Source organism: Rana temporaria, chromosome 2 (assembly GCF_905171775.1).
Source record: "Rana temporaria chromosome 2, aRanTem1.1, whole genome shotgun sequence".
Classification (NCBI taxonomy): domain Eukaryota; kingdom Metazoa; phylum Chordata; class Amphibia; order Anura; family Ranidae; genus Rana; species Rana temporaria.
In genome coordinates, this window is record NC_053490.1 from 229,806,967 (window position 1) to 229,832,118 (window position 25,152).

The 25,152-nt window shown below is 41.1% G+C and overlaps 1 protein-coding gene across 6 annotated transcripts in view; it reads left to right on the forward strand.

The window, feature by feature from the left end:
- RAB9A (RAB9A, member RAS oncogene family) overlaps positions 1 to 19,751 on the forward strand; it is a 37,196-nt gene extending 17,445 nt beyond the window's left edge. For 2 of the 6 annotated variants that reach the window (XM_040336523.1, XM_040336522.1), the window contains 2 exons: positions 9,080 to 9,112; positions 15,005 to 19,751. In XM_040336523.1, the coding sequence (XP_040192457.1) occupies positions 15,036 to 15,641 (606 nt within the window). In that variant the 5' untranslated portion in view covers positions 9,080 to 9,112; positions 15,005 to 15,035 and the 3' untranslated portion in view covers positions 15,642 to 19,751. Of the gene's footprint in view, positions 1 to 1,404; positions 1,475 to 9,079; positions 9,113 to 9,171; positions 9,194 to 15,004 lie in introns of those variants that run through there. The other 4 variants (XM_040336527.1, XM_040336526.1, XM_040336525.1 and 1 more) reach the window with 3 other exon arrangements.
- Positions 19,752 to 25,152: the final 5,401 nt, after the last annotated feature.

Here is a 25,152-nt window from a genome sequence, read left to right on the forward strand (position 1 = left end):
CAGCACGTAGTTAAATCATTTGCTATGCAGTTTAACAATAAATCATAGTTTGAAGAAAGTTGTGTAATCAGCATAGCTGAATCAGTGTAGATAAAGCTGTGATCCTAGGGAATGATACACAAATAATATATGCTAGTTCAAAGCATGTAATTACGTTGGCAAAAATGATTATAGTCTCCAGCACCTCCTCCCTTGCTTGTAACAGGGCTGCGACTGTTTATCCTTGTACGTTCTGCCTGGAAACTGGGTGTGACAGTGTTTTGTTTGTCTACTATGATGCCTTGAAGGAGAAATTTGCTAAACTGCATTCAATGAAGGGTGGGGAGGTGATATGGATGTTGGGATCTCCTATATTAAGCTTAGTACACATGGGCCGCATGTTGGGCGGCATCTGCCAGTTCAATGGGAACCGGCCAACATTCAGCTCCTGTGTCTGACAGGTCAAAGGATCATGAAAAAAGTCTGCTGACCAGCCAATGGCTGAGAGCACTGACTGGAGTGTTCTGGTGGGGGTCATACCCCTTCCAGAACACAATAGAACAGAGGAGATTGCTGTACTAACGCTGGATTGTTGGTACAGTGGCTCTGACCTGAGCTATCTGTTTTTTTTTTTTTTAACACACTGGGTTGAATGAACAAAAAACTAGTAGTGTGTACGAGGCTTATCCCCGTTTCATTGGCTACAAGCAATATGCTTTGCACTGAGTGGTCTTAACGCACAGTAGCGTCTAATGCTAAAACTGTGCCAGACCCCCAAAAATCGAGGGGCATTTGCAGTAGTGGCACTTAGAAATGCATAACTTCAAATCAGGTGATGGTTGAAACGTGGGCACAGCAACTGATATTCTGCTTTTGGAGGTTCTACAGCTGAACAACCTAATTTGGTGCTTGGTAGAATGCAGTACTTGCATGTAGCATTGGTAGGCTCTTTATTAAAGCAAACGTTACACTATTCAAGGTCTACTTGTGTTGTTGCCTCCCAATACTTGTGGTCAAAACAATGCATTATGGAAGAAAGTCATAAATTAGACTTGCCTTACTGCCAGGCTTCCAGTAGGCTTTCTTGCAGAATTCTTGGAAAGTTAAGGATCCAAAATCCCATGAGAACCCACTCGTTTACAGTGCAATAGCATCTTTTTGCAAGAATTTGGATCCTAAATTTTTTTTTTTTTTTTTTTACACAAGATCCCTCAGTGAAGCCCAGTGGCAGGAAGCCGCCGGAACCAAGGAGTATTTTTACAGCATTTTCTTTCAATATTTGTTTTGTGAGCAGGGGGTGGGCAGCCCTTGGATTTCTCCTTTTAAACTTTGTCTTGAGTTACAGGCATCATAGTTTTGGTTATTTCCTAGTTTAGTAAGGGAGAGAAGGAACCCAATCTGAGAATAGTGCCGAGTGCAGACCATGGTACCTGGGGCTCTGGAGTGGCCAGAGAAAGCATGGCGCGTTCGTCACTGGAATTCCACAAAAGCAGAGGTTTGAATTAATGTACAAGTGTGCTGTGCAATATAAGATGGCTTAGTTGGAGCACAAACGCAATCTGCTACACAAATTATAGGTAGGGTTGTCCCGATACCAATATCGGGACCGATACCGAGTATTAGCGGGAGTACTCGTACTCCCGCTAATACTAAAATAGAATACATGTGCATGTGGGGGGACATGGCTGGATATGTGGGGGACATGGCTGGATATGTGGGGGACATGGCTGGATATGGGGGGACATGGCTGGATATGGGGGGACATGGCTGCATATGTGGGGGGACATGGCTGCATATGTGGGGGGACATGGCTGCATATGTGGGGGGACGTGGCTGCATATGTGGGGGACATGGCTGCATTTGGGGACACATTTTAAAAAAAGTATCGATATTCGGTATCGGCAAGTACATAAAAAAAAAAGTATCGGTACTCGGTCCTAAAAAAGTGGTATCGGGACAACAACCCTAGATAGACGAGGGCAAAGATGACAGATGTTGGCGCATTCACCATTTAGCACAGGGTTAGAAAATACTTCTAGTTTGGCAGGCAAATTCATTCACACGTTTGATGTATGCATATAAGGAAGCATGCTATTTTCAGGTATTTGCTGACCTGTTATCTTATAGTGGAATGATTTGCATTGAGTAAGTGTCTATAATTAAAACCTTGCTTATATGGGCTGTAATAAAACCTGTTCAACAATAATAAAAATAAAAATCCCTGTAAATGGAGGCTGTTGGCGCAGGTTACATAATGCAGTAACATTGATAGTGCTACAGGAAGATGATTTCATGGGTGTGTGGAGTTGCCTCTGTGGGCCTTTGGAAGTAAGTGGCATATATAATTACACACACACACACACACACACACACACACACACACACACTCTTAAGCAGCTTTGATGAACAATGTTCTAACATTGCCATATCGCTAGCACTTTCGTGCTTCTGTTCAGATGCCATGTAAGACTCAGCTCACACTTTACACCGCATATGAATTGCACAGGAACCTCACCGCATTCCTGTGCAATTTAGTGCGGTGCTTCAAAGAAGTGCATGTACCTTTTCTGGAGCCACAAAACTGCAATTGGGGTGTCCCTAACTTTATATTGACACCCGCAGAAGATCGCAAGGGCAGTGCGATTGCAATTCGGAGCAGGAAACGCAGTGTGAAGCTAACCTAAAATGTATTTTAAAATGTATTTAAAATTATGTGCAAACACCCTGAATGTTTTCATTCAGCATCTTACCATTTGGCTTTGTGACTGGCACAGCCAAAATGTCACTACTTATGTTTCAAAAGTCTTCCTGAAAACATTGCTTGCAATGAAACACCTAAAACTTCCCAAAAATCTCATAGCTTATACTCGATCACCCCCATAAAACACGCTGTTCTACAAATGACTGGTCAACTTTTGTACACTAGCCATTCTCCATAGTGAGCCTTTTTTATTTTTAGATATAGGTGTGTATGTGTGTATATGTGTGTGTGTGTATATGTGTGTGTGTGTGTGTGTGTGTGTGTGTATATGTATGTGTGTGTGTGTGTATGATATATATATATATATATATATATATTACAGTAAAACTTCTTAACCATAAAATAGAGCAAAGGTATCATGCCAATCGCTAACTGAAGCAGTGGTGTAGTTGCACCATCTTTTTCCATCTTGAAATCTGAAACGTTGCACTTAACACAACATGAGAATGGAAGAAAATAAAGCCGTCTCTCTGTGTTGTGCCAGGAGGTACAGCTGGAATAAATGACTTAAAGGAAAATGTGTCTTTTTACAGATGTATATATCAATGTTTGCAAGTGTATATATGAGCATCTGAAAAGCAAACAAAAATTGTTAATCCCTCTATTTACCCGACTCGGTCTTGCTATATGTACATCAGTGCTGTACATTTTATGCAGATATTGTATAGGCATGTGTCGCACTTTCTAAAATTTGCTGAAGTTTTCAGTACGCTAATGGCTTCCTTTGACAAAACTCTACAACCAAAACATATAGTTGTCAAATATCAGAGTCATGACAGATGGGATTCCAGCATCTGTCAGTTGATGGTAACAGTATGTTATAATTTCTGGAGCAGAGAGGCATGCTGGGCTTCACCTGTTGATGCATGACTTGGAGCTTCCTGCAGTTACTTTGTCCAAAACCATACAGATAAGGTATGCGCTAATCCCTTTACTGTTGCTCTTACCCAACCGCAGTGTGGGTTCTACCACAAAATTGACATGACGTCACTTGTGGTCCATGGATGTTCAAGCAGAGATCCGACCTCCTAAACATATGTTTTTTTTAAATAAAGTTTATGAGCTTGCTTTAAGGGGATTAGCGCCTACTTTATCTGTATGGTTTTGATCAATAGTGTGTGTCACAATTTTCGCAGCACACTCTTATGCCACGTACACACAATCTGATTTTCCATCGGAGAAACCTTGAATGTTTTTTCCATCAAGAACACAGTGACGTACAACACTACGACGAGCTGAGAAAATAAGTGCCATGCTTCAGAGCATACGTTAAATTGGTTCCCAGCATGCGTCGGAATTTTGCGCGTCGGAATTGCTGCAGGAAATTCCAACAGCAAAAGTCCGATGGAGCATACACGCAGTCGGAAATTTCCGTTCAAATGCTCACATCGGACTTTTGCTTTCGGAATTTCTGATCCTGTGTACAGGGCATTAGGCTGGCCATACATTTTATTGTACAATTTTACTTTAGATTTGCAAAAAAACATATGAAGTCAAAACTACAACACGGTAACACTTTCAATTGTACCCAATTAGGCAGGCCCTTGCACTACATAGTTGAGAGTAACTCTAAAGAAAATTGTAAGAAAATTCTATAATGAATGGGTAGCCTTGGGCCCATTCATGCCATTGGCTCCTGCTGCTGTCAATCAAATCCAGATGGACACAGCAGGACTCAGAAGCGTGCCCAAATGGAAAGCGTCTCTCTGTGGGGGCACTGGATGAAGAGGAGGAGTCGGGAGCGCCGCCGGGGGACCCCAGAAAAGGAGTATCAGGGCCACTCTGTGCAAAACCCTTGCATAGAGGAGGTAAGTATAACATGTTTATTTAAAAAAAATAAAAAGCTTTGCAATCACTTTAAGCTCTGGCGAGACTGCAAAAGATTCTCAAAGATCACAACAAAGACTATAGAGTCAGATTTTGATTGGTTTCATGCAGCTTAGAAACATCTGTTGGTGGTTTACATTAGGGTCTGGCAGCTTGCCGTAGACCAACACCATGTCTGTATTGTGAACTTTGAGGGCTGGTTCACACCATGTCTGCACAGGTATAGATTCAGAGCCCATGCACAATGCACTCCATGTGCAATCTACAACAGGTGTCAATAGAAAGTGAACAACACCCCACATCATTTTGTTCTATGCTGTGTGGTTAAAGTGCATTTTAAACAGTAGTGTGTGCACTAGTGCAGTGTGATTATTATTTATTTATTTTCCAAAATGAATGGGCTGAAATCACACCACACAGAAGCGCATGTGAATCGTGCAGAACACACAGCACGTTCCTGTGTGATTCATGTGCAGGCATGGTGTGACTTGGCCCTTAAAATTAATTTAGTCACAATGCAAGACGAATAAGGGCTTGTTTTAGAGTGCTTTTACTGCTTCTTCAGACTGTTAATACTGTACTAAGTATGCATGATCTGGGCATAGGTTCATTACAAAAAAAAAAAAAAAAAAAACATTTTGTCAGGCTTACTAATACACAATAAAAGCTTAAACTCTTCGCCACAGCGTTATGCATATATGCAGCAGCATGACAGGTAGGCCTTGCCACCAAACTGCTATATGTTAGTGTTGTAGTGATGTTCTGTTGCATGCTTAATCGGTACACTCAGAGGGGGGGAGCAGGCACCTGGTCTTGACAGGTACCCGCTCCCACTTTCGGTCCGATCCCTTTATAGGTCCCAAAAGTCTGAGGGACCATTCACAAAGCACAGTGGGGAAACCAGTTTTGAAGCTGGAAGGCTTTACTTCCAGTTTCCCTAAGATGCCAGTGCCTGTACTCCAAGCCCATTGAAGAAATGGCTCAGGTGAGGACATTGGTGAATCCCTGAACAGGCAAGTGTCCTTATTAAGTCAGCAGCTACAGTATTTGTAGGTGCTAACTTTACATTTTTTGGGACTAGAGCTCCTCTTTAACTAAACCCACCACTGTGATACTTTCTCAAACTAGTGTAAAGACTTGGGCCTTGTACAGTGCTGCTGGTAAATTAACATTTAGGAGAAGTTGGGAGTTATATTTAACTGCCCCTGAACTTTCCTCAATGTTGTCTTATCTATCCATGTACACAGGGTTGTTTACAGTAGTTTCTAGGCAGTTGAGTTTAGGGGCATTTTTTGGAACGCAAAAAAAATGCATTCAGGAGCTTTTTAGGAGTTTACAGGCATTTCAAGCGCCAACCGCTTCTAAACTCGATAACTCTCGTTTACCTGCAGTTCGTTTACAGGCATTTTTAAATTTTGGCTATTTAAAAGAAAATGTGGCAAAACTGACGTTTTAAATGTGGGTTACTATCTGTCAAGTTGAATCGTTCAGGAGAGGTTGTAAAAAAGTCCCGTGTACATGAATCCTTAAACGTGTGCTTTAACAGGAATGATAACATTTACATGTAACAAAGATGACCACTGCAGGGAGCAAGTGTGAATAGCATAGAATGCATTAAGGTGAAAAACCTTGAGACTTTACAATCACTTTAAGACCCCTTTCACATGGGAGGCGTTTTTCAGGTGCTAAAGGGCTAAAAATGGCGCCTGAAAAATGCCTCTCCTGTCTCCCCAGTGTGAAAGCCAGAGTGCTTTCACACTGGGACGCTGCGCATCTTTGGGGCTGTGTATACATCGCTGCTCCTGCCCATTGAAATCAATGGGCACGGCTGCCAAAGTGCTTTGGCAGTGGCGCTACATGGGCACATTTAACCCTTTCTAGCGGGACACTTCTAACCAGCGGTAAAGCACCGCTAGCTTTTCAGCTAACGCGGCTCGGTGTGAAAGGGCTTTAATGAATGTGATTTAATGGCAGCGACTTGTCGAGAGAGAACTGATAAAAAATATTTATGTTGACTTCCCATGATGCAGCATTATAATATTGCTGAATCTAAGAAAGTGAGTCACCAGTTACAAAAGGTGCAATGTTCTCTTTTGTGTGAAGACTGTTAACCGCTCTTGGCAAGTAGAGGGTAGAGTTGCAGTTACAGTCTGAAAAATAAGCAGGCCTTTAATCTACTAAAGGTCCATATTACAGTAGTTTTATATTTGGGGTAAAACAAATGTGTTTGGATTTTGAGCTTTGCATTCTTTTCGATCAAATTGGCATATGCAGTGAAGTAGAAGCAGAGCTCCAGTCTCAAGTGAAAATTAAGTCAGCAGCTATAAAAACTGTAGCTGCTGACTTTTAATAAAAGTTGTAGGTGTACTCACCCCAGCCGTTTTCTCCGTGTCCTCTCTTGGTGTCGTGAGCATCTTTACTATGGCCTCCTGACTGTGACAGCTTAAGGCTTCACAGACAGGTGCCCACTGTGGACTGTGAATGATCCTGCAGTCTTTTGGGACCTGTCATGTGTCCCAGAAGACTTATGGACGGAGGAGGGGGGAAGAACCTCCAATCGCCTTAGTGGGAGCGGATACCTGTCAAAATCTGGTACCCGCTTCCTCCTCCTTACCAAAAGCTCCATTTCACAAACAGGGAGAAAGCTTTACTTGCATCTATGGAGGGAACAGATGCCACTACAATGCAGCTCTCAATGTCTGAGCAGCCAATCACTGGGCCTGAGCATTAGTGGCGGGTGTGCCAGAGAAGTATGCATGTACTAAGTATTGTAGGTAATTGCCAGTAATGCAATTGTTGTTAAATTTTCCTGAGAGGTCTTCTTAAAGCGGTTCTAAAGGCAGAAGGGTTTTTTTTATTTATTTTTTTCTTCATGCATTCTATGCATGAAGATGAAAAACCTTGTGTGCACCAGCCTCCCTAATACTCGCCTGAACCCAATCTCAATCCAGCGATGTTGCACGAGAGCCTCAGCTGTCTGGGACTCTCCCTCCTGATAGCAGTGGGTGCCATTGGCTCCTGCTGCTGTCAATCAAAGTCAGTGAGCCAATGAGGAGAGGGGGTGCGGCCGAGCCGCAGCTCCAAGTGAAAACACGTGCTACTTGCTGTGGGGGCACTCGGCAGGAAGGAATGGCCAGGAGTGCCGCCAAGGGACCAGAGAAGAGGCTGATTGGGGCTGCTCTGTGCAAAACCTCTGCACAGAGCAGGCAAGTATAACCTATATACAAAACAGAAATTTTAATATCATTCCTTAATATCAAGTGTCCAAAAAAAAATTTTTTCTCCCAATTTTCATCAATCCACAAAGACAAAGGTGCAAATTGAGATATGTGTATTACTGTCCAAAAAGTGACTATAGTGATGATAATCCTGATCAGAAGAGGGTGACTTCACGCACGTGCTCGCCATGCCCCACCCCTGTGTGAATGCGCTATCAACAAAATGGTGCATATCGTATCTACAATTCAATGGCCGGCGGCCATTGAATTGGAGATACGATGTGCACCATTTTATTGTAGGTATGTTCCAATGATGACCACAACCGCATCCATATTAATGAAGCCGCAAGTCGTCACCCTAGGCACCATTTTATTGTGGTTCTACCCGAAAGAGAAAACCCCATCCACGGCCATATAAATAAAAAATGCCAGTAACAGCCAATTACAAATAATATGGAAAACTTCACTAAATACAGAATGGGAAGGACATATAAGAAGGAAATGACAACAAAACCTGGAGAATGCCCAGGGAAAAACCAAGCCTCCTTACCGACCAGCCTGCAGAACAACCAATTAACCTAACAGTATGCGTTAAAAACAGGGGTTTTGTCCGCACGCATTTGCATATAAGAAGGAAGCCACATGGGGAGAAATGAATAAATATATATAGAATATATTCCCCATTCAACAACTAGTAATTACAATTACAAAGAGCCCATTTTATAATTCCCCTAAAAATATAAATGAAATTAAACGCATCAATGACGCCCATGTAATAATCCCTCTAAAATAATGCACGTAGTGACATGGGTGGGACTTGAACCCATGACCCACTGGCTGCAAGGCAGTAAGTGCTAACCACTTATCCACTATAGTTTTAGTCATTCCCAATTCCCCTAATAACAAATATAAATTGAACGCATCAATAACCCCCATGTAATGCATGCATTATTTAGAGGGATTATTACATCGGCGTTATTGATGGTCAAAACCGCTAGTGATTTCCGTTTTGACATTATAATACAATGCAGGGCCAGTAGGCCTGCATTGTAAGTGAGGAAATCAAGGGCCTGCCTACAAGTTGTGCATCAGCTGTAGGAATGGGGAATGAGGGATAATGTTAGATAAAACTTATTCTAGGCAAATAATGAGACTTTAACACTCTCCACTGCTGTGGAGCGCCACTGCAAGGGTAGATTTAAAATTTTCCTAAAGTTCATACTGTTTTAGCACACACTATGCAATGAGATTAGAAAATCATGTTCTTGTTTTTTTTCTGTTCTGTTTCTTTCAGCTACTGAGTGATGACAGGAAGTGAAAGAAGAAGGTATGTATCTTGACTGACTACTTATTTTCTTTACTAGACTTCAGTGCATTAATCATTGCCTTGTGCAGGCTCATTACTTGGGTAAGTGGGCTTTATACTGACATGTACTATCTTCACTGGTATTGACTTATAATGAATATGTTATACAATCTAGGCTGAATATATGAAAAACATACAATATCTGCTTATAATGAATGCTGCAGCAGTAGTACATAGGCTTTAAGTTTATAGGCAAAACTTTCTTTAGCTATAGAAACGCTTTAATTAACACATCTTTACCAAAGGGATAATCTTTATTTTAAGGCTGTGACTTTCTTTTTCACAATTCCTTTTTAGTTGTTGCACTTTTTAAATGAATGATCCTTATCCTGGTGTGTTAGCTTTGTGATTGAGCCTTTTGTTTTATTCATATATGCAGCTATGCGTTTTCTCCACCGAAAAAGAGTAGTTATGCTTTATGTAGCTCGCTAGCTTCAGTTTTGGGTGGACTGATTTTATAGATGCCTAATGAAACTATGTGCATTACAGTTGGCAACTGTACAAGCATGGTTCTTGCACTTTTCAGCAAATTTTCTGATTGACAATTTGCTTGGAATCTAGGAGCCAGCTAAAAAAGTTAGGAGCCAGAAAACGCACCCCGTCCCGACGAGCTTGCGCGCAGAAGCGAACACATACGTGAGCAGCGCCCGCATATGTAAACGGTGTTCAAACGAAATTTTGAAGCGTGACATGTTGGGTATGAATTTACTCGGCGTAACATTATCTTTTATAATATTTTAAAACAATGGGGATAACTTTACTGTTGTCTTATTTTTTTAATTAAAAAAAGTGTCATTTTTTCCCCCAAAAAAGTGCGCTTGTAAGACCGCTGCGCAAATACGACGTGACAGAAAGTATTGCAACGATCGCCATTTTATTCTCTAGGGTGTTAGGATAAAAAATATATATATAATGTTTGGGGGTTCTAATTAGAGGGAAGAAGATGGCAGTGAAAATAGTGAAAAATGACATTAGAATTGCTGTTTAACTTGTAATACCAACGGCCACCACCAGATGGCGCCAGCTCACATCTGGTGGTAATAACTTGTAATACCAACGGCTCACCACCAGATGGCACCACCTCACACCGCCCACCTTCCAAGCCAAGTCGCCAGGACACTATTTCTAGTCACCATGGCGACCTGGCGCCCGGGATTTGTTGATCCCTGTATATATATGTGTGTGTGTGTGTGTGTGTGTGTGTGTGTGTGTGTGTGTATATGTATATATATGTGTGTATGTGTGTGTGTGTGTGTGTGTGTGTATATATATATATGTGTGTGTATATATATATATATATATATATATATATATATATATATATATATATATATATATATATATATATATATATATATACACAGTGAGGAAAATAAGTATTTGAACACCCTGCTATTTTGCAAGTTCTCCCACTTGGAAATCATGGAGGGGTCTGAAATTGTCATCGTAGGTGCATGTCCACTGTGAGAGACATAATCAAAAAAAAAAAATTCCAGAAATCACAATTTATGATTTTTTTAACTATTTATTTGTATGATACAGCTGCAAATACGTATTTGAACACCTGTCTATCAGCTAGAATTCTGACCCTGAAAGACCTGTTAGTCTGCCTTTAAAATGTCCACCTCCACTCCATTTATTATCCTAAATTAGATGCACCTGTTTTAGGTCATTAGCTGCATAAAGACACCTGTCCACCCCATACAATCAGTAAGAATCCAACTACTAACATGGCCAAGACCAAAGAGCTGTCCAAAGACACTAGAGACAAAATTGTACACCTCCACAAGGCTGGAAAGGGCTACAGGGAAATTGCCAAGCAGCTTGGTGAAAAAAGGTCCACTGTTGGAGCAATCATTAGAAAATGGAAGAAGCTAAACATGACTGTCAATCTCCCTCGGACTGGGGCTCCATGCAAAATCTCACCTCGTGGGGTCTCAATGATCCTAAGAAAGGTGAGAAATCAGCCCAGGACTACACGGGAGGAGCTGGTCAATGACCTGAAAAGAGCTGGGACCACCGTTTCCAAGGTTACTGTTGGTAATACACTAAGACGTCATGGTTTGAAATCATGCATGGCACGGAAGGTTCCCCTGCTTAAACCAGCACATGTCAAGGCCCGTCTTAAGTTTGCCAATGACCATTTGGATGATCCAGAGGAGTCATGGGAGAAAGTCATGTGGTCAGATGAGACCAAAATATAACTTTTTGGTCATAATTCCACTAACCGTGTTTGGAGGAAGAAGAATGATGAGTACCATCCCAAGAACACCATCCCTACTGTGAAGCATGGGGGTGGTAGCATCATGCTTTGGGGGTGTTTTTCTGCACATGGGACAGGGCGACTGCACTGTATTAAGGAGAGTATGACCGGGGCCATGTATTGCGAGATTTTGGGCAACAACCTCTTTCCCTCAGTTAGAGCTTTGAAGATGGGTCGAGGCTGGGTCTTCCAACATGACAATGACCCGAAGCACACAGCCAGGATAACCAAGGAGTGGCTCTGTAAGAAGCATATCAAGGTTCTGGCGTGGCCTAGCCAGTCTCCAGACCTAAACCCAATAGAGAATCTTTGGAGGGAGCTCAAACTCCGTGTTTCTCAGCGACAGCCCAGAAACCTGACTGATCTAGAGAAGATCTGTGTGGAGGAGTAGGCCAAAATCCCTCCTCCAGTGTGTGCAAACCTGGTGAAAAACTACAAGAAACGTTTGACCTCTGTAATTGCAAACAAAGGCTACTGTACCAAATATTAACATTGATTTTCTCAGGTGTTCAAATACTTATTTGCAGCTGTATCTATACAAATAAATAGTTAAAAAAATCATACATTGTGATTTCTGGATTTTTTATTTTTTTTTGATTATGTCTCTCACAGTGGACATGCACCTACAATAACAATTTCAGACCCCTCCATGATTTCCAAGTGGGAGAACTTGCAAAATAGCAGGGTGTTCAAATACTTATTTTCATCACTGTGTATATATATATAGTTGCTGTCCCTTACTATGACCAGAATTTCTACAAACAAGCTTCAAAAATGATTCTCTTTGTAAGGGTAGGACAATCCCTTTACAAGACTGTGTATCAGATTGGCAACATGGGTTATTTCTCTGGAAAATCAATGAGTTTTTTTTTTTCTAATTATGATTGTAACGGGATGTCCCACACTCGCCTTGAGTGCTTCTGTCATATAGTGCTTCCTCCAGTCTGAATATAGATATTATAGCCGCATATTACAACTAAGAACTAGGCAGGACTCGTTTGGCTGCAAAGCTGGGACTGTTTATTTGAACAAGAATACAGGCTTTTATGCACTTGAGAAGGAGTCCCACACTGTCAGAGACCATCATGGCCTTTTTAATAATGTCCTTTTGCATTACATAACAGAACATCTTCCTAAATGCTTGTAACTCTTTAAAATGGCAGGGCCTATAGTCGGTAGGCAAGAGACTAGCATTCAGTCCCCTCCAAAAGCCTCTGTCCTGAGTGAGTCTATCACAATGATTTAGTAATTTTTTATTTTTTTTTATCAATCTCTTCGCAGATGATTAAATTACATATAAACTCAAAGAATTGCAAGTTAGGACAAGTGCACCTCTTTTAGACCGTTAAATTCCATATGCTTCCATTGCCCTTCTCTCTGAGGCGAGAGTGATGGTCATAACTCCTACATATGGTAATAAAAAGTAAGGAAGAATCATGCTAAACATTAAATGTGAAGTCCATGGGTGTATCCATATGGATTATAATCCTCTGTGCAAATATGTCCACAAGCAATGTGATAATGGTTCAATTTCTTTAATAACGGTGTCCATCACAAAAAAAGTGCAGTGAATCTACCAATAGCTGTAGAAACTGCTATCCAGGTCCTATAGACATTTTATTGCAGGGGGTCGGTGTGCGCCCATGGCTTAAAACCCAGCCGGGAACTTTCTCCACATCTTAGGGATTCTTCAGGGGGGGGGGGGGGGTTGTGAAATGGCGACAATGCAGCAGCACAGCTTGAAGACAGCCGTTACACCTTAACAGGAATTGCATGAAAAAGGCGAGGGGTCCTCAATACTTTCCTCCATAACATCCTAAAAGGGGGGGGGGTTCACCCAAAAAAAACAATTCTAACATTACATTAAGCTCCATTCCGACATTGACTGTACGCTGATCTTTTTTTTTTTTTTTTGCTGTACATACCGTTATATCTTTATTTTCTCCCCCGGCTTCTGGGTAGTGAATCCAGCGGGAGTGGGCGTTCCTATGCGCAGGCTAATTGAGTGACGTATGACATAAGCTTCCCCCGGTGCATACGGCCGCGTCACGAGTTGCTGAAAGAAGCCGAACGTCGGCTTGTTTCGGCAACTCGTGACGCGGCCGTATGCGCCGGGGGGAAGCTTATGCCATACGTCAATCAATTAGCCTGTGCATAGGAATGCCCACTCCCGCAGGATTCACTACCCGGAAACCGGGGGAGAAAATAAAGATATAACGGTATGTACGAAAAAAAAAAAAAAGATCAGCGTACAGTCAATGTCGGAATGGAGCTTAATGTAATGTTAGACATTTTTTATTTGGGTGAACCCCTGCTTTAAGTAAAGAAAGTTCCACCTCTGATTCCTGAGTCAATGGGAAAAGAGGACATGTAGCATTTCTGGCCTCTGGAAACCAGAGCTTCTAGAAGTCTGAATTCTTGTAAATTTTTCAGCACATGGCTGAGAAATCTGCTTTTGTCAGACAGGCTTCATGGTGTGTGCCTGAGAGGAAACTAAAATCAGATGAGGAGAGTGGTGTCATTGTAGGGCATTGCTCGAGTACAATGCAACAGCTATCGCCCTAGATGGTGTTTTCTGTAGGTTGTTTTCAGAATGCATGGTATTTATCCCCTTTTTGTCCTAGCTCCATTGCATCTGCGCTCCACCATTGCAAAATGAGGCATCACCACTGTACTCGCGGAATAGCATGTGGAATGGATGGGGCTTTACCCATCCAGATATAACCCAGGCGTCAACTGTGTTCCTGTGGCTGTCTTCACAGTGGATAGCAGGAGTACAGCAACGTAGTAAGCCTAGACAGGAGAGCAACTGCCAACTGCTTGCACCTGAGAAATATTGGAGGAAATTATAATCGGGGCACCACATTAAAAATGAATAACTCTCCATTCTTATGCCTATAGAACACACTGAGGAATATTTTATTTAAAGCCAAGAACTGGTGTTGACATACAGGCAAACCCTGTCTTTTAACTATGACCCTGGGCCTGCTAGGAGTCCAGGATTCGCCTGTCAAGGTGGGCATGCCCCCAAGGGGTCTTCAGGGTCTGGGAACCATAGAAATTGACCTAGGCCCTGGATCTGTATAGCATGGCTAACTACACACATTACACTATGTGCCAAGGTAAGGCCTAAGGCAGGATCCAGTTCCTGAAACAAACAACAAAGGCCAGACTCACAAACTGGGGTCCAGATATGTACCCAAAGTAACACCAAGATGTACGGATCTAAAAACTGTTAGTTAGCTCAGGGCAATAAGCAGTCCAATTTTATTATTATAATTTTTTTTTTTTTAACCCAATCTCCAAAAGAGAACCGATCTATGCCTAAAAAAATAGAAAGCTCATGGAGTGGGCGGGGTTATTTGAGTGTACACTAGGGGTGGCCCTTGCAAGTTATTTTTTTTTGTCAGTGTACAATCACCTAAAGGTAGTCTGCATATAACCATGAGATTATATTAAACTACATAAAACACATTATATTGTATTGACTAAATCTAATTTGGCTTACTGCAATCTGCAAATGCCTGTAGTGATTTCTTTGCAGCTATTAACGTCCTAATGTATTTTCTCCTTTTTTTTTTTTTTTTCAGAAAATAAATTGGGAGACCTTTCTTTATAACAATGGCAGGCAAGTCGTCTTTGCTAAAAGTAATCCTTTTGGGAGATGGTGGAGTCGGAAAGAGTTCTCTCATGAATCGCTACGTTACCAACAAATTTGACACCCAGTTATTTCACACCATAGGAGTTGAGTTTTTGAATAAGGAACTGGAGGTGGACAATCATTCAGTGACCATGCAGATATGGGATACTGCGGGCCAAGAACGTTTCAGGAGCCTGAGGACCCCTTTCTATAGGGGATCTGACTGTTGCCTGCTGACATTCAGTGTTGATGACTCTCAGAGTTTTCAAAACCTCAACAACTGGAAGAAAGAATTTGTCTACTATGCGGATGTTAAAGATCCAGAACATTTCCCATTTGTGGTTTTGGGAAACAAAATAGACATCAATGAGCGTCAAGTCTCAACAGAAGAAGCTGAGGGTTGGTGCAGAGACAATGGGAACCATCCCTATTTTGAGACAAGTGCTAAGGATGCCACTAATGTTTCGGCAGCATTTGAAGAAGCTGTCAGAAGAGTTTTGGCTATTGAAGATCGAACAGATCAACTGATCCATAATGATACAGTGAATCTACATAGAAAGCCCAAATCCAGTTCAACCTGCTGTTGACTTTTATTTATGGGAAGTCCGCTTCTAACACCTTCAGTATGAGCTGGACTTTTTCACCATATAGGTCTACTATGTATTCATCAGTAGGCCTGGGTTGCTTCACTGGAAAAGAACAAGTGATGAGTAGTCATTTAATGAAACTTCGCTATGGAAAAGCCATAGGCCTCACAAAGACTTTACCCTTGTGGTGCCAGGATATGTACCACACAGTGCGTACGGTTTCCTTGGTAAATGTGCTTATTAATACAACTAACAATAATTTACTATACTGAGACACAGAGGAAGACTATAAATTTAAAACTTCATGTTGTATGACTGATTACATGAATGACAAATATGAGAAAATAATAGACCTATAATAATTATGTTTGTGACCATTTTTCCTTTTAGACTGTGCCCAGTTGCAACTGATAAATACAGAGTTCAATAACTGATAACAGTGAAAGATACCGACTTTAAATGTGATCACTTTGTTTTGATCTGTAATCGGTGTTTGTTTTTCATCACTTATTGCATTTAGTATTGTTATATTTGTACCTGAGACTGTTTGTTCTTTTTGTTTTTTTATTCTAATATCTAAAATCGGGTGTAGACAATACAGAACTGAGAAGCCCTAGTCAGTACAGTCTAGCAGCATTTGTATGAAGTCAATTAACATGCACTTCATTGAGAGCTCGAAAGGCTGTAAGATGGCAGCTGTAGAAGTTTATAAGCTACCGGGCTTCTGGAATTTATCTGGCCCTGCCAGGAATGAGAAATCGTGAATATGCATAATATACCCTTGCCTACGATGAGAAAAAAAATATATTTTGGAGCTATGATCAGTGTCTGATAACATAAAATTAAGTTTATGAACAAGCAATGAGCTATATTTAAAAACAAATTTATTTTTTGGGGGCAAGGGAGTAGGGGTTGACTTTGGGCCGCTGTATCTCAGCCTTTGTAATTTCCTGCGGAAAATTGTGAAACCTGTATCCTCGAACAACGCTGATAAGAAGTTGGGTATCTTGGATACATGATACTTCAAGTGTTATTAAAGGCAATGTTGTATATATTTTTTTTAAATAACATGTTATATTTGCCTGCTCTGTGCAATGGTTTTGCACAGAGCAGCTCAGATTCTTCTCTTTGAGGGTCCCCATGCCGGCACTAGTGCCCCCAGAGCAAGCAGCTTGCCCCCAGCAGACTCGCTCCCGAGCAGCTGCTCTGCGTGTCCATTCACACACAGAGCCTCGGCTCCACTCCTTCTCTGTCCCCATTGGCTTACTGGCTGTGCTTGACAGTAGCTGTCTCATACAGTGAGGGAGAGTCCCTAGCGAGCCAAGGCTCCTGTGCACATCGGTGAGGTACAGATAAGTATTGGGGGGAGTTGCTGCACATAGGTGTGTGTTTTGTTTTTTTAACCTTTGTGCATAGAATGCATGAGGGTAAAAAAACTTGAGCCTTTAGAACCACTTTCAGCAAATACCTTGTTCACATACAACTAATAGCCATAAAAATAAAATTTTGCCCTGTTAGGATCTAATAAAAAATCATGGACTTTTTCCTTTACATTTTCAGAGGATGTCGTTTAAGGATCAGCAATCATGGTCCGCAAGCTACTGATCTTTAGTCTGGACCAAGAGCTGCCTTTTGATAGCTCTGTTTTGCTGTGATCACCCTCCTAAACGTTGGCTGCCTAGTGACGCATACATACAACGCATGGGTGTTAATGCCCACCCTTTTGCCACTGCACATGTGTTGGGTGGTAGTAAAGGAGTAAAGCATGGGTCCTTAGGACAGAGCCTTTTGCCATATTTATGCCCCAGAGTGTATAACGTGCTTATACTCTCCTCTTTAAATAATATTATTTTGTCCACTATAGTACCAGGGTAGTTTTGTTTCAAGTTAACAGTTGGTTTACAAAGTAAACCTTTAGACAAAAGCCTCATTTTAAAAAAGGTTACATCCAAATAAATTGATTCAGTTCAGACTAGCTCTTGGCAACTGTGAGAACATGAGTTTTTCTCTGTACTAGTTTCATCACAATTACACTAGCACAGTATAGCTCATTCTGTCTAATGAAGAGTAAAGGTCTCAGGTGCCTGCTACTAGAATTCTGTGCATAAATAGTTGCAAGATCGAAGACGGGCAGATGCTAATAGGCGGAAGAATCTCCATAGGGATAATAAACTGGCACATAACCCAACCTGTGAGTTTCTGCTTCGGACATGTCAATCTAGTTGGAAGGGCATCACCCTTTTGATCAGTTGTTGTACAATTTAAGAATTAAGCATTTTTTTGACACTGCAGTATCTTAAAGTGAACCTGTACTTTGCTAAAGAAGGACAAAATGGGGTTACTTTAGTGTTCCTCCTATACACTCCCTTTCTTGCTTCCTTACTGCTTTGATTGGCCACCCAGAACAAAGAAAAAAAATTCAGGTACGGTGAGCATGTGTCTTCCCCCTCCACTCCTTTTTATGTAGTGACTAGTTGATAGGCACCAATGGAGTCAAAGGAGCAAAGAAAATTATTAGTGCTGTGTAAGCTATGACCAGAACAACTTAATTACTTAAAGGTCGTCTTCTCCTCATTCTTGTGGGCAATGAAGAGGTACCTGTTAGCAACTCGGAAGGTGGAGGTGAATCTGTTACTTTGCCGTGCATAGGCAAATCCCTTTAACTCTGTTTTCTGTGTTCACACTTCTGTAACTTTTTTTTTTATTTTTAACATTTTGCATCATCCAAGCAGGTGCAAATTGGCGGAATCTTCTTAATCTGCACCCTGTACAATATGCAGCCTATTTGTTCTAAACGGCATTGTCATCAGTTATGTAAATTTTGACTTTTTCTCAAAACTCCTCAGCTAAGCCCTCGTGTCTAACCACTACCCTAGGGATGATGACATGTTTACTGCCCCATAGAGGGCACAGTCAAAGGAAGGCCAGACATGTCTTAGGTGTGTGAACTCTGATTGGCAGCCTGGTTTTTCCTTTGCTTTGTAAGTGGCAAGATGGCAGCACAACCCAGTTGGGGAAAAACTTGTTATTTCAGGTACATAGTTTTTGTTCAGCGATAGCTTTATAAAAAAAATAATTCATATTTGGCAGCAAGTTTTTTAAAACATTGTCAAAGAAAATTGTTGCTACTAAATATACAGGCATTACTGTCCCAGTAATGCCTGGTAATGACAATGGGGAGTAAGGAGAATCTGCCAAATAGAAACTGAGTTTCTCAGACTCCCCCCCCAAAATATAAAAAAAAAATGTTGACTATAGCTTTCACCTTAAATACATGATTCCTGTTCTATTAGCATTTTATAGGACAGATATTCGGAATAATGATGACCTGGTCTAATCAAAATATCCCTTGATAATGACTGCTCCACAGCAACCAGTCAGTTTGTGATCTGCCGTGGAAAATTTACAATTGAAGAATTAAAGTTTAAAATCGTAATAATCGTGTCAGGAAAACAAAGTGTGTAAAAAAAACTATACTTGTATGTCACATTCACTAAGCTATAGTGATTCTTCTATGAAATTGTGACCATAATTTGGGAAAAGAGAGCTAAATGATAAGTCCCAAGCCTAAAAATAATAGTTTGTGGTGGTAACATGCATTTATAATTATGGCCTACTCAATTGAGCCCATTGAAGTATTGTATTATGCAGAAAAAGGAGAAATAGCCAGATTTATTGTGTAAAACAAATGTAAGATTTAAAAATAATAACTTGAATGTGTAAAAAGCACTACTTGAGAAGGCGTTTTAACAAATAAATGTTTGGATTTATTTTTTTTATGATAGTCTGCATTCCATTGGTTTACAAATTGACTTGCTAATTTAAAGATATTTAGCATTTTTTTTTAATTTTACAGGTACTTTTTTGTTTTCAGGCTTTCCTTTCTAATGGAAATGAACAGTTCGCTTAGGGTCCTAATCCTATAAATGTGGAAGCTGCCGATTTGGAAATTTGTATTCGGTGATGTGCTAATTTTTAAGTTTGAGAAAAATGTTTGCATTATGTATGTTTTGTAGATTTGTCAAATCAATCGTTCTAATTGCCTTCACCACTGCTGATTATACAGTTCCTGAGATGCTAACAATAAAGCACTAGGTATTTAACATTTAACACATTTTTTTTTGTGTCCTTTTTTATCTTTAAATAGTGTGTTTGTAACAAATGAAAAAAGACCACCTTCGATGTTTCTTTGCACTACTGTCACAGAACATTAAATCAACATTGAAACTGTAGAGTGCAAAATGTGGTGCATCTGGTTTTCTGGAAAGCTGAAAGCATAACTCCGGCCAAATTTTTATTTATTTTTCCCCATGTCCTTATTGCTGATCTCCTACCTTCACCAACTTAATCACTGTAATAACAGCACAATTGGCACAGCGCGCTGTCGATCATAATGGCGGGAGGCGGGACAACAGCGGGTGGTGTTCTTGTATACTATACCTGACACCGTGGGAGATTCCCCGCGGTGTCATGCAAGTGATTACTGGTAATAATTCCCACCCGTACTGGTGGGACTGACATGTGGCACTGGTAGGTCTGACAAGCTCCCACCACGTTGCACTGGTTTGTAGTTATAACATTTTATTATTTATAAGGGGCTGTAACCTATCATACCATGTATTGTATTATGTATGGCTTGCTAGCTGCAGAATGAGAGGGTGTGATTTATGTTGAAGTGGGCAAGTTCACATTTACATGTACAGGCGTAGTGTGCCTCCCACATTCACTCCCATCCCAAGGATTTATGGGAATTGTAGGCTGATTACAGTTAGAGAGAGAAAATAGGATATGCTGCAATCGCTGTTCTAAGAGATTCTCCCTGCCAGAAAAGATGCATTTCTTGAATCACAAAGCAGACTTCCTGAAAATTAAATCGGTCATATCTCTTAAACGGTAAGAAATTTCACAAATGTAATAGCTGGTGTGTGTGTGTGGTGGTGGGGGTGTACTAATGGGGGATTTTTTTTGGAAAATCCCAGCGTTCTGCTTAAAGGGATATTTTATGTACCTGCCAAAAATTATTTTTGGCCTGAGAAAAGAAAGACGCAGCTATCACATTGAGGACTGATAAGCGGCAATATTACATTTTTGTTCTTGGAGGGGACATCACAATCTCTTTCACATCAAAGTTTAAAATGGTAAAAGCTATGCAATTTTCCTTTTTAGTTTGCATAGGGATTGTGAGTATACAGCCTTAACATTCAGCCACAATTTATATATTTCTTTGAGATCTGGGTTCTGACTTGACCATTCCAGGACATTAATGTTTTTAAATCAATCATGTGGCTTTTTGCTTGGTGTCACTGGAGTTTATTTACTAAAGACAAATAAAGCTGTACAGCTTTCAAGGGAATTTGCATGTAACAATGTTGTAGTGCCACAAGATTAGAGGCTTTGTGGATTAGTCGTGCAGCTGGAAAGAAGTCTGTGGCAGCATGGAATAAGGCAAAGATTCCCCTGGTCAAAAATGTACCACTTTATTTTTCAGAGTACAGTTTTTAAAGTCAATTTAGCTATGGTCACTGCTCTGGTCTCAGATTCTCCATGTGCACAGTTCAACCCATCTAACTGTAGGGGGGAGCATGGCTTCTGAAGTGCTGCTTCCTTAACTGTGACAAACCCGCTGATTTAAAGCAGCAGTAGGTACACCCATAAGGTAAGCAAGCTAAACTACCTTTTTCACCAGGGGTACCATGTTGGACTGACAGCACTGTGGGATTGGTTTACTAAAACTGGAGAGTGCAAAATCTGGTGCAGCTGTGCATGATAGAAAAAGGAATGAAGTTGCGCAACTTCATTCCTTTTTCTGTACTATTTTTGTGTGTATAACACTTAGTCGTTGCAGCTTATATTATTTTAGTTTTTTCTAGCGCGGTAATTCTGTTCTTTTTTCTAAGCTGTACATGATAGCCACTTGGTTTCTAACTTTAACCACTTGACAACTGGGCACTTAAACACCCTTAATAACCAGACCAATTTTCAGCTTTTGGTGCTCTCACGTTTTGAATGACAATAACTCAGTCATACAACACTGTAACCAAATGAAATTTTTGTCCTTTTTTTCCCACAAATAGAGCTTTCTTTTGGTGGTATTTGATCACCTCTGCGTTTTTTTTTTCACGCTATTAATGAAAAAAGAACGAAAATTTTGTAAAAAAAATGAATTTTTCTTCATTTCTATCATATCATTTTGTAAAAAAGTAATTTTCCTCATACATTTGGCCTAAAATGCATACTGCTACATATTTTTGGTAAAAAAAAAAAAAATAATTTGGATATTATTTAGTCTGGGTGAAAGTTATAGGGTCTACAAGCTTTGGTACCAATTTCTGAAAATTGAACAATTTGATCACACCTGAAGTACTGACAGCTTCTCATTTCTTGAGACCCTAACAAGCCAATACAGTACAAATACCCCCCAAATGACCCCTTTTTGGAAAGTAGACATTCCAAGGTAGTTAGTAAGAGTCATAGTTAGTTTTTTGAAGTTGTCATTTTTTCCCACAATTCTTTGCAAAATTAAGATTTTTTTATTTTTATTTTTTTCATACCAATATTGTCATTATAACAGGTTATTTCTCTCACATGGCATGTATATTCCACAAATGACACCCCAAAATATATTCTGCTGCTCCTCCTGAGTATGGCGATACTACATGTGTGAGACTTTTACACAGCGTGGCCACATACAGAGGCCCAACACCGAAGTAGCAACTTCAAGCATTCTAGGAGCATAAATTACACATCTAATCTCTCAACCACCTATTACACTTTTGAAGGCCCTGGAGCACCAGGACAATGGAAACGCCCACAAAGTGACCCCATTTTGGAAAGCTAACACCCCAACGTATAATCTATGAGGCATAATGAGTCTTTTGAACAGTTCATTTTTTTGCAGATGTTTTTGGAAAATGTGAAAAAAAAAATGAAAACGCATTTTTTTTACACAAAGTTGTCCATTTATAGGATATTTCCACAACATAGCATGTACATAGCAAAAATTACACCCCAAAATATATTCTGCTGCTCCTCCTGAGTATGGTGATACCACATGTGTGAGACTTTTACACAGCCTGGCCACATGGAGACCCAACATCCAAGAAGCACCATCAGGTGTTGTAGGGACACAAATTACACATCCAATTTCCTTACAATCTATCACATTTTTGAAGGCCCTTCATATTTCTAACACAGCATGTACATACCAAGAATTACACCCTAAAATACATTCTGCTGAGTAATGGGTACAAAAAAAAAAGGATTACCTGTGTTTTTAGTAGTGCAATTGTCCACAGGAGGAGAGCCCTGATCCAGGCAGCAGGCAGGGACGTGGTCAGCGACAATGAATGGAATTGTCCAGGCAGCAATATTGTTCATAGTCGGTACATAGCCAGCAGTGCCAAAATATTGGTCCTGGTAGTAAGGCCAGGAAAGAATGGGGACAGGGGTAGAGGCTTCTCCCACCCAAATCTCTTTGAAGCCTCCGGGCAACCAGACCCTAATCTGGGAATGAGAAAACTAAAAAATTAGTTTTTTCATCCAGAAAAACAATTCTGGAGCCCCTCACATGTGTGAGACCCCTGTGTTCCCACTAGCATAGCAGGGTAAAAGATCAATCCAAGGGGCAGGCAAAAAACGTGGTCAAACAGTCCAGGGTCAATTCCAGAGCAGGCAGATGTAGGTACAGTTTAGGGTTAGGCAAAAGAGTGGTCGTATAACAAGCCAGGGTCAGTTCCAGAGAAAGCAGATGTATTTTTAGCATTAGGCAAAATCGTGGTCGTATAACAGTCCAGGGTCGGTTCCGGAGAAGGCAGAGGTATGTAGAGTGCAGTGGCATAAGGGGTGTGGAGGAAAATGACAGGGAATTTGAATTTTGTTTACCTAATAATTTTCAATAGTGTGGTAACGGCGGAAACATGCACCTAAACAGAGGCCTGGTTGGGAGGGACAATCGGGACAATAAACTGTTGTGTCTCTTCTGACTCTGACTCTGGCGCACACCCGGCATTTCTTCTGACGGGCTGCACCTGTTCGACGGGGGGGGATTTTGTCAGGAAAGTGCCGTTCGTGAAGTCTGCTCACGCAATCAGTGCGAAGAATGTCTGGTGGCATTTCAGGGAACAAAAGGGCGGTGATAACGTCTTCTTGGTAGAGTAGATATGGAACGGGATTCTGTGTTGCTTTTTTGTAGATAACATAAGAGTTATAGAAGGCCAAACTGAAAAAGTAAATGGACACTTTTTTATACCAGTGACGGGATTTTCGGGAGGGAAGATGGGGTTCAATCATCTGGTCATTGAAGTCTACGCCACCCATAAATAAATTGTAATCGTAGACACAAGATGGTTTCTGCACTGGGCCGCTTCTTTTGGGGACTTCCACGTAGGTGTCATTGTGGATGGTGGTGAGCATGTGGACATCTCGTCTGTCCCTCCACTTGACAGCCAATAGCTCCTGGTTCCGTAAAGACGTCGTCTCTCCTCGTCTCAGCTTCTGATTCAACAATTTTTGGGGGAAGCCCTTTCTGTTTATTCTCACTGTGCCACATGCTGGGGTGTCTCTCCAGTAAAGATTTCTAAACAGGGGCAAGCTGGTATAAAAATTGTCCACGTAAAGGTGGTATCCTTTTCCAAGTAGTGGATAGATGAGCTCCCAGACGACTTTTCCACTTGTTCCGATGTATTCGGGGCATTCGCGGGGATGTAGTTGGGAGTCCTTCCCTTCGTAAACAATGAAGGAGTAGATGTACCCCGTGTCTCGGTCACACAGTTTGTACATCTTCACCCCATATCGGGCCCTTTTGCTTGGGATGAATTGTTTGATGCCCAGCCTGCCGTGGAATTTTACAAGGGACTCATCTATTGATATATTTTGTTGAGGGGTATATAACTGGGGGAATTTTTCAGAATTTTTTTTTAGAAGTGGCCGAATTTTAAATAATTTGTCAAAAGCAGGGTCATTTCGGGGAGGGCACTGGGTGTTGTCATTGAAGTGGAGGAATCGTAGAATAATAAAGTATCGGGATCTGGGCATACGGGATGAGAAGACGGGCATGTGGTGGATGGCTTTGGTAGACCAATAGGAGTACCCTTTGTTTTTTTTTGAGAGACCCATATTGAAGGTCAGGCCTAAGAATATTTTAAACTCCTCTACGGTCAGGTCTCTCCAATGAAAGGGGCGGGCATAGCTGGAATCGGGGTTGCTTACAATAAATTGCTGAGCGTAGGGATTGCACTGGGCCACAATAGATGACAATAATTCGTCTGTAAAAACTAAATGAAAAAAATCAATCATGTCAAAATTATCGGTGTTCACCTGTACACCTGGTTGGGCGGTGAAAGGGGGGATACTTGATGCTCCAGAATTCGAAGGCAGCCACAGGGGGTTTTGAAGGCCATAGGGAAGGCTGGCATGGCCCCTATCCCTTTGGGGCAGAGAGGACACCCTACTGGTGCCTGACCTTTGTTGCACTGCTTGTGGGGTGGACGGCACTGCTTGCGGGGTGGACGGC